Below are 13,688 nucleotides of genomic sequence, written 5' to 3'. Positions count from 1 at the left end.
CAAGGCACTTTCCTCCAGTGTGCATGGCCCATTCACTTTCAGCAGACAACGGCGATGATAAATAAAAGCAATCACAGGATCTGTAAGGTGGAGGGTTCAGGTTGTTTCTTTCCCAGAATTATTAAGGGGCATATTTTCATTTTGGGGCATAAACAAACTGAATCTCATTGTCTGGGAGGAATTTAGACCACCTGTCTGGCAGCACACTGGCTGGGGGTGGACTGTGTGCGGACGTCCTGGGGGGGAGGGTGTGGAGGAAGGCAACACACACGAAACACTCTCGTCCACATCCCTTCCTCTGCTTTTTAACTGGATGGAAATATGGCTTTGTGTTGGTTCAGGTGACATAAAAAGGTGAAAACAGTAGATCTCAAATTATATTTTACTTTAAATACCAAAGGTCAAAAAGGGGTCCACAAATCAGTAGCTCCTGAGACCGTCCGTGCGCGCGTGCGTGCTTAAGTGGGTCTGTTTCAATTCCACATGGGTTTTTCCACACACTGGTTTCTGGCATCAAGCGCTGGTCTGCAGGACACCAGAGTGCCTTTGTGTCCTTTGCTGACACTACTGCATTGTGTTTTTCTACCCATTAACCAAGGATAAATGACCTAGATATTGTGCCTATTAAAGCCTCATTTTTCTTTTGCCCTTTTGTTCTTCAGTGTACCACATTATCACACGCTGCACACATTTCTAAGTATTCTCGGTCTCAGATGCCCTTTTGAGGGAGTAATAGGAGCTTTTTGTATGCATTTCTGTTGAGATATCTGGAGTGGAATTATGTGAGAGTAATTCAAGGTTTTCCTTCCTGTCTACTCTTGGAAACAGTTTAGTGTCTTACCAAAAGCTAATCTAGTATAAGAGGATATATCAAGAAACTGTACAAAAGCCAGAATGCTGTATTTGCATCTATTGCGAATACAAAAAATAGAGTGAACACCAGTTTCCCTATATACTACATTCTATAATTACATCTCTGCATATCATGGGTCACTTTTATTAAAAGCATCATTACTACAGTTGGCAGCAATTTACATTTTATCTTACATGATAGCAGTTTTCAAAGAAAAAATAAAAGGACATCACAACAAAGAAAAACAATACATTTACAAAGTCATGTCTGTAAACTTCAAGGCTAGTTTAGAGCTGAGGTAATGCTGTTTTAGCTTTGTGGCTAAAGTAACAAAGTCCTTTAATTTAAAAAAGGTACCTGATTCTCTCTTCTCTCACTCTTTATTTATTCATCTATTTATTTTGTTTTTACCAGTGCATTACAAGACCACGAGACAATGGAACTGTAGTTCTGTCTGGCAAGAACCCTCCCAGTAGGTTAATTTTCCAAAGGGACCCTTCACATTCAACAGCTGCCTTATTATTGCTGCGCCTCGGGACAGAGGCGTTCACACTAGCGTGGAGATTGTCAGAGTGTATGGATGTGTGTGTATGCGTGAGTGTGGGAACCCCCATACAGTCAAAAAGGGAAACAAATGAGCAAGTATGATATGTATGGTAAATTTCAGCTTGACCTTCACAGCAAAAAAATTAAAAATTAAAATTAAAAAATTAAATATATAACTTCATACTTCCTTTGAGCAGCACTTTCTTCCATTAGTGCCACTCAGTTACAAATTGCTCTTTATTATAATACCAATGGTACCAAGAGAAAAAAAAAAAAGCAGAGCATTATGTAAGTTTCCTTAAAAAGACATGATCACCTCTCAAATTTCATCTCTCCTAGGGATAATAAATAATGCACTGCACAATACTTAATGACCAAGATACCTTTTGACACACCTGTATAACATGACTTGAACTTTTTTTTTTGCTACACTATGTTACAGAACAGCTTATAAAACTAGGTATGAACATTAACTGTGAGTGTAAACAGTAGGACTACCACTTGTCAAAAGTTTTAAACACTTGAACTGGAACTGGTACTGGTTATTCATCATTTTCATTGTTTTCTATTTCATCCCCCCCATCAAGTGAGTCTAGCTCTTCACCCTGTGCTATTTCGTCTTCTAAGAGGGAGGACTCTGCAGTCTTATCCAGGCTCTCCTCGGCATCGCTGCCTTCAAGGGTCTCTCCATCTTTAAAGGGTCCTCCCTCAGCCTTGTCAGCAGCCTTTTCTTCGCTGGAGCCCACGGCATTCTGAAGTCCTGCCAATGCTGGGAACCCAGGCAGCGTCAATCCCCCCAGTCCTGGAGGTAGAAACATGGATGGGTAGAAGAGGCCCGGGGCCATTGTGGACAGGAGGAAAGGGTTGAAGGCTAGCGGGTTTGAGGGCAATCCAGCCGGGGCAGTAGCAGCACCAACAGATCCATTCGCAGAGTCAGCAGCCGAAACAGCATCTGTGCTTTTCTCAGAGTCTTTGTTCTCGTCTTCATTCTCATTTCCTTTCTCCTCTCCTTTTGAAGTGCTGTCTTCCGGTTCTCCTTGACTAGAAGCAGTAGTGGTGTTTCCAGTAGCAGCTGACAGAGGGTTATTCAACAGCCCGCCCAAGCCAAACACGTTGGGCAGGCCCGCCATTCCTGGCAGCATCAGGGGCAGCACAGCAGCAGGGTTCTTCGCATCGCCTCCGGCGGTGGCAGCTGTTGCCAGTCCTGGAGGGAAGCCCATGAGGCCTGCCAGCTGGAGCGACTGGAGATTCTGGAGATTCTGAAGGCTCGTCAGGTCCATTCCAGCAAACAGGCTGTTCACTAGCAAAGGGTTGATCCCTGACGTGGAGGCCACAGCAGCAGCGGCCGCGGCTGCTCTGGCGATCTCACTTTTGGGCCTTCTTCCTCTTCTGCTCGCTCCCTCTCCCCGCACCACAGGCCCAGTGAGAAGGCGGTCAAACATCGACTCAGGAACAAAACCCTGGAGGACAGGGGAGGCAAATAATGGCTATAAAGGCTGTCGAAGACAACTTGATCTCAATGTGAGCCTCCGTGGTGAACATGCCATTCCAAATGGAAATACCTAAGTAGTTCTTCCCTCCTAACAGCTCAATGATAAAACTTAATGACAGCAAAACTTGTTTTTATTATTATGTTAGCTTGCTGAACTGCAGAAAAATTGCTCAAGGCTACTCATCAGTGAGGTAAATGTCAAGTTAGCTGCATCCATAACTAACTCAAGAAATCATACATCAGAAAGTACATTATGGGGTACAAAAATAGAGTTAGACAGGATGAGTAAGATCTAGGTTTTGATAACACAACAGGGTGACCACACAGTCAACAATAATTTATTGTATATTTTAAAATAACTAAAAGAGTATAATCACATTGTTTGTAATATAAAGGGTAAATGCTTGAGGTGATGCATACCTCATCTACCCAACGTGATTATTATGCACTGTGTGCTTGTACAAAAATATCTCATGTACCCTATATATACACCTACTATGTACCCATAACAAATTTTTAAAAAGGAAAGTACATAATGTATAATTATATCAAATCATCACTTTGAAGCCAGGTGCCGTGGTTCATGCTTGTAATCCCAACACTTTGGGAGGCCAAGACTACAGGATTTCTTGAGCCCAGGAGTCTGAGACCAGCCCAGGGCACATAGCAAGACCCTATCTCTACAAAATAAAAAAAAATTATCCAGGTGTGGTGGCATATGCTTGTCATCCCAACTACTTGGCTAATCAGGAGGCTGAGGTGGGAGGACTGCTTGAGCCCAGGAGTTTGAGGCTGCAGTGAGCTATGATTGCACCATTGCACTCCAGCCTGGGTGATACAGCAAGACCCTGTCTCTTAAAAGAAAAAAACACCATGCTGTACACCTTGCATATATATTTGATTCATCAATTAATTTTTGTCAATTATCTGTCAATTAAAAAAATTTTTTGGCTGGGCACAGTGGCTCACACCTGTAATCTCAGCACTTTGGGAGGTCAGGGCAGGCAGATTGCTGGAGGTGAGTTCGAGACCAGCCTGGGCAACGCGGCAAAATGCCTTCTCTACAAAAAATACAAAAACTAGCCAAGCTTGGTGATGTGTGCCTGCAGTTCCAGCTGCTTGGGAGGCTGAGGTGGGAGGATTGCTTGAGCCTGGGAGATTGAGGCTATAGTGAGCTGTGACTTCAGCACTGCACTCCAGCCTGGGTGACAAAGACCTTGTCTCAAAAAAAAAAAAAAAAAGAAAGAAAAAAAGATATTGTATGGGAGAAAAATTATAAAATAGTATAACATAATATAAACCCAGGATGTTTTATCCCCTCTATAGTGTGTTATTTTGGATATTTCTAATATATGTAAAAGTATTTTTGAAATATGGAAAATTAATTATATTTTAGTATCTACCCTAGAAAAATGAAAACTTATGTTCACATCAAAACCTGTACACAATTGCTTATAGAAGTTCTAATCACAGTTTCAAAAATCAGGAAATAACCCAGATGTCCTTCAGTGTGTGAGGGCTAAGCCGTGCAGTGTCACATCTATGCAATGGAGACAGCTACTCGGCAACAGAAAGGAGAGAACTGTGACACATGCGACCATTGATGACCTTCCATATGATGAGTGAAAGAAATTGCTTCAAGACTTACGTCCTTCATGCTTCCATTTTAGGACATTCTCAAAAAGACAGGGATGGACAACAGGTCAGCGGCAGCCAGGGGCTGGGGTCAGGGAAAGGACAGTGTGAGGGAACTCGGGGTGGCGGGGGTGGGGGATGGAACCCTATTCTGACTACGGTGTCAGTTCACAAACTCACACGTGTGTTAAGATCAACAGAATGTTACACCGAAAGACATTTTTAATGTATAATTAAAACAAAGAACCAGCATGTCATGAACGAATTTTTAAAAAGCTAATGGTAACAAATCTTTTAGGCAGAACTGTTGTATTTTTTTTTTTTTTTTAAATCAGAAATCACAGTTAATCTTAATGATCTCAACCACCATACATCCTATTCCACAGGTGAGCTGTTAAGTAGGCTTACCTGGGGCAATCCCCCCTGGAGAAGTCTACCTCCAAGACTGTGAATGTATGTTTCCACACAAACCTTTTAAATTGGAGCTGACAAATGAATTCACTTTGGATTAATGATGTATTGATGTAAGAAATGATGTATTAATGATGTATGAAATGATGTATGAAAATGATGTATTATGTCAATTCTTTTAAGCTAAGAATAAGTTACAACTGAATAATTAACGGCCAACAGAAAATAAGAAAGACTAAGGAAAACAGTTTTGTATAGCTACCTTTCTTCATAGAAATGCAGTTTGTACTTACAGACTGCTTAACTATATCAGTCCAGTCTGGAGCAACTGCAAATTCAGGATTTTCTTCCAGCCACCTGGGTAGGTCCTTCATTGGAGGCGCCATAGCTCCACCCATCTGGGTAGAGGCATTTGACAAATGATTAAAAACACAGTCTTCCCTCCCCTTTCTGTTAATCTACTCCCTTCCCCTTCTATAATACACACACACACACACACACACACACACGCACACGCACACACGCACACACGCATTCGGGCAGACAGGATTCCTTTCCCCTATAGAAGAAGGCAGGATAAAACACTTCCTTCTGGGCTAAGAAATCGCATAGTGATCAATTCCCTTTCCCGGCATTTACCTTCTTCCCATTTCGTTTATTGACAACAGGCACCCTTTCTTCTCCTGTCAAAGTGTTTATATCCAATTTATTAGGGTTTCGACATCTATGTCGTTTCTGTTTCGGTTTCTGAAATGAGGAAAACAGCACATCTGCATTCTTCTGAAAAAAAAAAAAACATACTTAGTAAAACTGGTATTTAGTACTTATTCTTCTCTATATAAATGCCAAAGAGAACTGTCAGATCATCTTCAATTATTATGGAAGTTTCAAGAACCATTTTAATTATTAATATTAGAAACGATATTTTTCTCTTTGAAAGAAAAAACTCCTATTTTACCCCTGTCCATTAAGGAACACATAAGTGAGAATTGGCTTTTCCTTTTGTCTATCAATAACCTCATTTAAAGTTTTTCTTTAAATGTTTAACCAAGTCATGATACTTTTAAAGGAGGCTTTCTGTAGTACTTTTACTAATTTCTAGTTAGTGGCTTGAATGAACACAGAGATGATACCCCATCAACAACATGAGACTGTCTGTAATGAGAACTAACCAACAAACAGACAGATCTTGTAGGGGGTGGGGGTACATTCTGAGTGGCAAGGCTGAAACCAACAAAATAAAATGTAAAACTCTACATTTAAGTTTTAAAAAATCAATCACATAAATATAGAAAGCAAAAGACTTGCATTGCTAGCTAGCAAACAGTTTGTGTGACAAAACATTTGGAGATATGAACTGTCTAACGTTTAATATAAGGCACCAGCATTAGTTGCCATAAAAGCAGCTAATACAATCTTGGGCTGCACTAACTGGTCAAATCTCTGGAAGTAATGGCTTCATAGCACTCTGGGATGGCGGAGCCTTGTCTGGAGACTGGAGAAAGTGCATTCAAGAGTGTTACCCCAATACTAAGACCGCCTGGAAACGATGCCATGGAAAGAATAACTGAAGAAGTCACATGTGTTTGATGGGAGAAGCAAACAGTAAGGCAATGCATAACGCACATCTTCAAGTAACTGTAAGGCTGCCCTCAGTAAGACAGACCTGAAGCTAGTATCTGTAATGAAGAAGAATGTTCAACAACAAAGACCTGGGAAATGTTTGAGACCAGGAAACATTCAAGGAAAAGGCAGAGGGACCAGCTGTCAGGGGATTTCTATGTTGTAAGGGAATGAAGTGGACCGGCCTGCAAGATTCCTTCCAACTCTAAACTCTGCAATACTCACTGGTACATAACTTGGCATATCAACAGTGTAAGTAGGGTGCAGCTTCAGCCATTCAACTAAATCCTTATTTTTAGGAGCATCTTCCCCCACCAGCCTAGTCCCATCTTCAAGATTGATAACAGGGATCCGTGTGTCTGGGTCCAGCTGTCCGGGAGAAGGAATGTTTCTTGTTGGTGGGGTCTCTATATCTTCTTCAAAAGCTTTGGTCACCTCAGCATCCTCCTGCAGAAAGTTCACAATGGTATGAATTCTCACACGAAGAGAGAGCCTCTGACAATGTCCTATTTCAAGAAAATGCTATCCTAGAATGGATCTTTTATCAAAAAGGGAAAATAGTTACTAGAAACAATGTCTAGTTGTTGGGGAACAGCTATTAAAAGTTAGAAAACAAGGCTGGGCGCGGTGGCTCACGCCTGTAATCCCAGCACTCTGGGAGGCCGAGGTGGGTGGATCACCTGAGGTCAGGAGTTCGAGACCAGCCTGGCCAACATGGTGAAACCCCATCTTTACAAAAAATACAAAAATTAGCCAGGCATGGTGGCGCTTGCCTGTAATCCCAGCTACCTGGGAGGCTGGGGCAGGAGAATCACTTGAAATCAGGAGGCAGAGGTTGCAGTGAGCAGAGACTGTGCCACTGCACTCCAGCCTAGGCAACAGAGTGAGACTTTGTCTCAAAAAAATAAAAATAAAAAGAAGATGAAACTTTTACATCATTCTTCACACTGTAGAACTAGTAATTAGGTAAAAAATTTATAGTCCACTAAGGTTCCATGCTTTGAAATCCTAAGCCAGCCACTGGGAATACAACATAGGGGGTATAGTCTGAGCTGATATGCATAAAAGGCGGCCTCTCAGTCTCTCTTGGAGATGCCCGGATAATGACATTAAAGATAATTTATACTAAAGGAATTTCTAAAAGCCAGTCTATATGTAACTTATTGGCACTCTGTGCCCAATATAATTTTGTTGGTAGTGGGACATTTTGTCTCAGACATGTGTGGCAACATTGGAAAGAACAACGCTAACTGAAGTCTACAGTTATTTCAACCTCCAGACACCCATTTTTCCTTCCCCACAGCTCTACCATGGCCCAGGCCTTTGTCACTTCCCACCCAGGTTATTGCAATATTCCTAAATGGTCTCCCTGATTCTAACCCCACCTATCTTCAATCCAACCTCCACACCACTACGTTGGAGTCAGTTTTCTAAAATGCAGCCTTTCCCAGTTCAAAAAATTACGTCACATCACTCTCCTATTTTTTCAATAACTGCATCCCTATTACCTCCAGGACAAAATCCAAGTTCTTCCGAATGGCATCAAGACCCTCCATGATTTGCATCCTGCCTTCTCTCCAAGCTCATCTCTGCTGAAGCTCACTTCCTCAGCAAATTCCTCAGTTCTTCAAACCCAAGGGGCTCTCTCCTCTTACACATGTTCTCTGCCAACCCTTTTAAAATGACCAACTACTACATGATCTTCAAAACTTAACTGAAGTACAGCCATCCATAGGAAAACTTCTTCATCTGTTTCTCCCCATATCCTCTTCCCTCCACTCCCAGGCTTCCTTTGGGCTCACAAAGTACCCTAGACATCCCTTGGTCATGGCACACATGAACAACCAGGACACATTATGATTTATCTGCTACCCCATCCTAAACACTGCATTCTCCAGTGCAAGCACTTGTCAGGACTGTATTTTTTGACTCTCAGTGCTGGCAAAGGGAATAGTGCAAGCTTGTCCACTGTTGCTGAATGCACTCTTACTTTTTCATGGCAGCACAGTTAGAGTGCTGACAAAATACTAAATTCTAGGATCTGTCCTCTTTCATCCAGGTAACACTGCTGGCCTTTACATCTTTTCCTACTTGGTTTATTTACAGATCAATCAGTGCTTTCCCTGTATTTTATGTGCATGCACATCACCCCCGACAACACCAAATTAGGAATCCCTGCATTTTAAAATGTGACAGTTAAAAAAAAAAGTTTTAAAAATACATTCTCTAACTTCAATTAGGAATTCTCTCAGGCTTTCTAAATGTGACTTTAGAAAAAGAAAAATATCAACAAATTCTTAACAATGGTTTAAAATAGTGAAATGAATAAAATCAGTCTCAGATTTAAAATAGGATGTGTACTTGCAATAGGAAAAAAGCATGTGTGTTGCATTATTAATTCCTAACACCTGGTCCAGAGACAAAGCTGTGTCGTGATCCAAATATTGAACATGATTGCCTGTAATCCCAGTACTTCAGGAGGCTGAGGTGGGTGGATTACTTGAGCCCAGAAGTTTGAGACCAGCCTGGGCAACATGGTGAAACCCTGTCCCCACCAAAAATACAAAACAATTAGCCAGGTATGGTGGTGCACGCCTGTAGTCCCACCTACTCGGGAGGCTGAGGTGGGAGAATCGATTGAGCCCGAAAGTTGGAGGCTGCACTGAGCCGAGATTGCACCATTGTGCTCCAGCCTGGGCGAAAGAGTGAGACCCTGTCTCAAAAACAAACCCTGTTTCAAAAACCCTGCTTCAAAAACAAAAAACCCTACAAATATTGAACATGATAATAAACAAAAAGAAGTGTCAGCTGCAGAAACTTCCCAATTTGTTAAAGTTTATGAAGAAAGAATTTATCAGTCAACAAAATCTATCAAAGAAGTAGTTTCAAACAGGAAGGCTAATCACTAGTGCTACAACTCTGTCTGAGGGCCATACTCCTAGAAATGGCATTTTAACTTACGGAAAACATGTAAGTCACAGCTAGTCCATTACAAAGTGTACTTTTACAGGATTCTGAAAACAATCATACCATCAACAAATATGACCATTATGATGATCATTGCATTGGTAATCAATTTTGAAAAAAATTTTCTTTATTTTTTTGAGACGGAGTCTCACTCTGTCGTCCAGGCTGGAGTGCAGTGACACTATCTCGGTTCACTGCAATCTCCGCCTCCCAGGTTCAAGCAATTCTCCTGCCTCAGCATCCTGAGTAGCTGGGATCACAGGCATGTGCCACCAGACCAGGCTAATTTTTATAATTTTAGTAGAGATAAGGTTTTGCCATGTTGGCCAGGCTGGTCTTGAACTGCTGACCTCAAGTGATCCACCTGCCTTGGCCTCCCAGAGTGCTGGGATTACAGGCGTGAGCCACTGTGCCCGGCCCAATTTTGAAAATTTACTCTTAGCCACCTGAATGCTTCTGTTTTAATTAGACCCCACCAGAGGGCAAACAAATTTCAGAGAATTTTATTTTTCATTTCTAAACTTTAACTCAGCCATGTCTTTTCCTGCCTTCTTATCAAGCTTTCTCTGAGTTCAAGAAATAGAAAATGGGCAAATAATAATAGGGATGGTGTAAGAAAAAACATGTTGAAACAGACAACTGTCTTCCCTCAATCTCAAATTTCAGTTTCCCAAACTGTGTCCCACTGCTTGAGGAAGGGTCCAGGATGGCCCAGTACCTGGAAGGCTTCCTGGAGCATCCACTCCTCACAACACAGACAAGGAGCTCCAGCCACTATGGTGACTGGGGCTTCTGGTCAATAGGTTCAAGATATATAGTGCTAAACCATTTTTTAAAAAAGCACATGTAATTGTGCTCTTTGGGATAAAATTCTGGTCATCAGTGAGTCAGGCACCACATTTTTGGGTGAGATGTAGTTGAAGCAGATTAAGAAAGAAAATCATTTTGATTATACTGCATTCATTTATTTCCTCTGAACTGAGAAAGAAAAAGTCAAAATCCATTGGTTCATACATTCTATTCAAATCTATTCTAGCAAAGGCACAGCTCAAATTTTTAAAATATCTACTTACGGAGGTAGGAGAATTTGCAGTCACTAGCTTTTTATGTTAACACAAATCTTAGGTCCAAAATGAAACATTTATACTAATTTTAATAAATGCCAGGCCTAAAACATATCAGTGAAACTTGTTCCACCTCAAGAATTCAGAGATAACAATTCTAGACTCAGAAGAACATGTTTCTAGGTTGGGCTGTTCTTCTGAGAGCAATCAACATATCAGAACTTGGGAAGAATACATCCTCCTCAAGCTACACTTCGTTCAGGCCAAGTGATCTGTATCAAAGATCAGAATCATGACTGTTTATTGTAAAACTATTTCTTTAGTAGAGGAAGCTGGCTTTCATACCATGCTGCTGAGAGAAACACAGCCCAGCATCGTGAGCATCGCGGGACCCTCAGCTGTCAACATGTGCAATCGCCATGCAGGCGAGCTCCCCAACTTACTGCACTCAATGACGTCCGTTTGTGGCTCATGAAAAGCAGATCAAGTCCCTCCACATTTTTCCTCCTTCCTCTCCTCCTCTTCATGGGAGGCTCTCCATCCACTAGGGAGCCATTAAGGAGATGCCTTGTGGGTGTGCGCGAAAGGCCTGCTTGGAGCAGTTCCATTTGAGTCTTAAAGGCATCAGACACTGGTGTTGAGACATTAGGCAAGATAAACTTTGAAGAAAGAGATGAAAAATTTGAGGTAGAGCTTGTTGCCTCTCTTGAGGCCTTTGATAAATCTACAACTTTTTCTTGTCCATTTTCTGAGACCACCTGAGACTCTCGAAGCTGGGCAACCATCTCCATGAGATTTCGCCTCTTGGCAGCTCTTTCGGCCTCAATTTCGATTTTTCTCCTCCTCCTCCTCCGCTGGCGAGGGACAGAGAGGTTGAGGGCATCTTCCTATTGAAAAATTCCAACAGAATAGAGTTGCAGTGAGCCAAAACAGTATTGGCTATACGGGCTGGCTTTTCGAAATAAGGAACAAGAAGCTTAAGGAATTAAGCATTCATGACTGGTGCACAGAGCTGAGGAAACAGCAGCTATCTTATTCCTAAGCAGGGCCAGTGAAATATAAGCTCGCAAACTCAGTTAAGGCTTAGAGAGCTCCCTTTTAAGCTGCAGAAACAAGCCATTCTAATTCACCTTTGACAACTGAGGAGACGTAGTGATGTCCTCACTCCCACTAATGCTGGCTTGGCTGACCATGGAGAGCTCAGCAAAGCTCCTCTTCTGCAAGGGGCTGTCCACTGTGGTGGGTGTGTAACCTGGGATGAGGCCTTGGAAATCAAACATCTGGCGCCTATTTACTGGCCATTTGCCTTTCAACACTGCTTCACAGATGTTGTCTAATCGGTTTATCATTACTCTATCCTGGAGGGAGAAGAAAAGTCACAAGAAATTTTAACAAAGCCCTGGTTAAAATTACTAGATAAATACATCCATCAAGATGCAAAAGAGCATAAAATGTTTAAAAGTCAACTGGAGGACAAAAAGTAAAAGAAAACAAGGCAAGAAACCAAACAAGAAAGTAAATAAACAAAATCTCCTATAATGGCATTGCTCTGGCAGAAGGTCCTAGGTGGCTTCAACACAGAAAACACGCTATTTTTTAATTATGAACACTGAACTACATAAAACAGAAAAATGTACTACATAATCACCACCTTCAAAATATCTTCATATTTAAAAAGTAACTCTTGTACAAGCTCCATAGAGCTCTGCTGGTGGACATCAGTAGATGACAATGGAAACCCTGCATTAGCTTCTTGCTGCCCTGGCCCTTCAGATCTACAGGCTGGATTGCAGTCCCAGGAAGTGGGACATCATTAGCGTCACTATTAATAAAGTTCAGCATTATGAAATGGGCACCAACCTAGGAACACCTAATGAATGTCAATTTGCATTCCCTACCTATTATCACTTCAAATTTCATTGAAGCGTGTACATTAAAAATTTCTAATTACAGCTTTAGACTGAGTTTCCATAGATTAAAAGTGCCTGCTACTATAACCTTTGACTGATCTGGGAAACTCCCTCCTACACTCAATAAAGGAGGTTAGCATAACAGGGGAACTAAAGGGATAGACAGAGGAAACAAAATGTCTTTGACAGTACATTCTTTGGTCAAAATTTTCACCTTGTTTCTTAAACAACAATAATACTGGGAAAGACGAGCCTGGGGGTAGGCTGACTGAAGCTCATTTTTTGTGTTGTTTTAAATCAGACAGCCCTGTTATGGTGATTAGGATGATTATTTCCGCACCCTGAAAAACAGACCTAAATTACACAGGGAATTATTATAAAATTATACTATTTAGCCAAAAAAGTAATTTCCATTTTGCTTTTGGTTACAGATAACTACATTTGGAATTATCTCATAATGCGTTAAGAGCAAATGGGTCAACAGTACACCCTCTCCCAAGTCAAGAAGCTGGTAGGTTTCCAAAACTATAAAGTTGTCTTAAATCTGAAGGCTTTATTTCACAAAAAAAAATTTTAAAACAGTGATAATCCATAGATTATACTAGACAACAGGGGTAAGTAACCTAAAAGCCACACGGAGCCAAAGATCAATCCATATAAACACTTCTATTTCTTATTATCTTTCTTTCACATCACATTTCCCATCCTATTATAAAAGTGTTCTATAACTTTTTTCTTTGGGCTTTTTCAGATCACTCTTTAAAAGCGTAAGAAAAATCTATAGTCTTCATATACTGTGTCAAAAGTTTACCTTAAAATTATTTGAAAAATCAAGCTAGAAAGATTTCCTCTACCCTAATCCTTTTTGGTCAGCAAAACAACAGCAACAAAAACCTGCCAACCTTAGGCCAAAACGAGAAGGCAAATGTTCTTTCATGAAGGAGCTGAGCTACTGAAGGATCTCCGTCCTCCATGTAGAATCCATCTCGGGTTTCATCTCTAGCAGTGCTCATGGAAGCATTGCTTTCTTCATCAAAATTCTTCCCTCTAGAGACAGCTCCTGCTGAGAAATGAGTTAATGTGCATTACTCACAACCACAGTATCAGGGAAACTGAAGTTTAGAAAGGACACGATTAAAAATGTGAATACTAATCAGCTCCATTTTATTGAGTACCTACTACATGGC

At 41.2% G+C, this 13,688-nt stretch overlaps 1 protein-coding gene across 6 annotated transcripts in view; it reads right to left on the bottom strand.

The window, feature by feature from the left end:
* Window positions 1–977: 977 nt before the first annotated feature.
* The window catches only part of CHD7 (chromodomain helicase DNA binding protein 7), a 187,821-nt gene continuing 175,110 nt past the window's right edge, over window positions 978–13,688 (bottom strand). For 3 of the 6 annotated variants that reach the window (XM_024251193.3, XM_054561648.2, XM_054561649.2), the window contains exons 32-38: window positions 13,404–13,564; window positions 11,722–11,949; window positions 11,035–11,478; window positions 6,786–7,007; window positions 5,577–5,717; window positions 5,231–5,335; window positions 978–2,859 (exon numbers count right to left, since the gene is read on the bottom strand). In XM_024251193.3, the coding sequence (XP_024106961.2) occupies window positions 1,942–2,859; window positions 5,231–5,335; window positions 5,577–5,717; window positions 6,786–7,007; window positions 11,035–11,478; window positions 11,722–11,949; window positions 13,404–13,564 (2,219 nt within the window). In that variant the 3' untranslated portion in view covers window positions 978–1,941. The remainder of the gene's footprint in view (window positions 2,860–5,230; window positions 5,336–5,576; window positions 5,718–6,785; window positions 7,008–11,034; window positions 11,479–11,721; window positions 11,950–13,403; window positions 13,565–13,688) is intronic. The other 3 variants (XM_024251195.3, XM_024251194.3, XM_054561650.2) reach the window with 3 other exon arrangements.

The sequence above is a fragment of the Pongo abelii genome, chromosome 7 (assembly GCF_028885655.2).
Source record: "Pongo abelii isolate AG06213 chromosome 7, NHGRI_mPonAbe1-v2.0_pri, whole genome shotgun sequence".
NCBI lineage: Eukaryota > Metazoa > Chordata > Mammalia > Primates > Hominidae > Pongo > Pongo abelii.
This window is presented reverse-complemented; position numbering and strand designations above follow the sequence as displayed.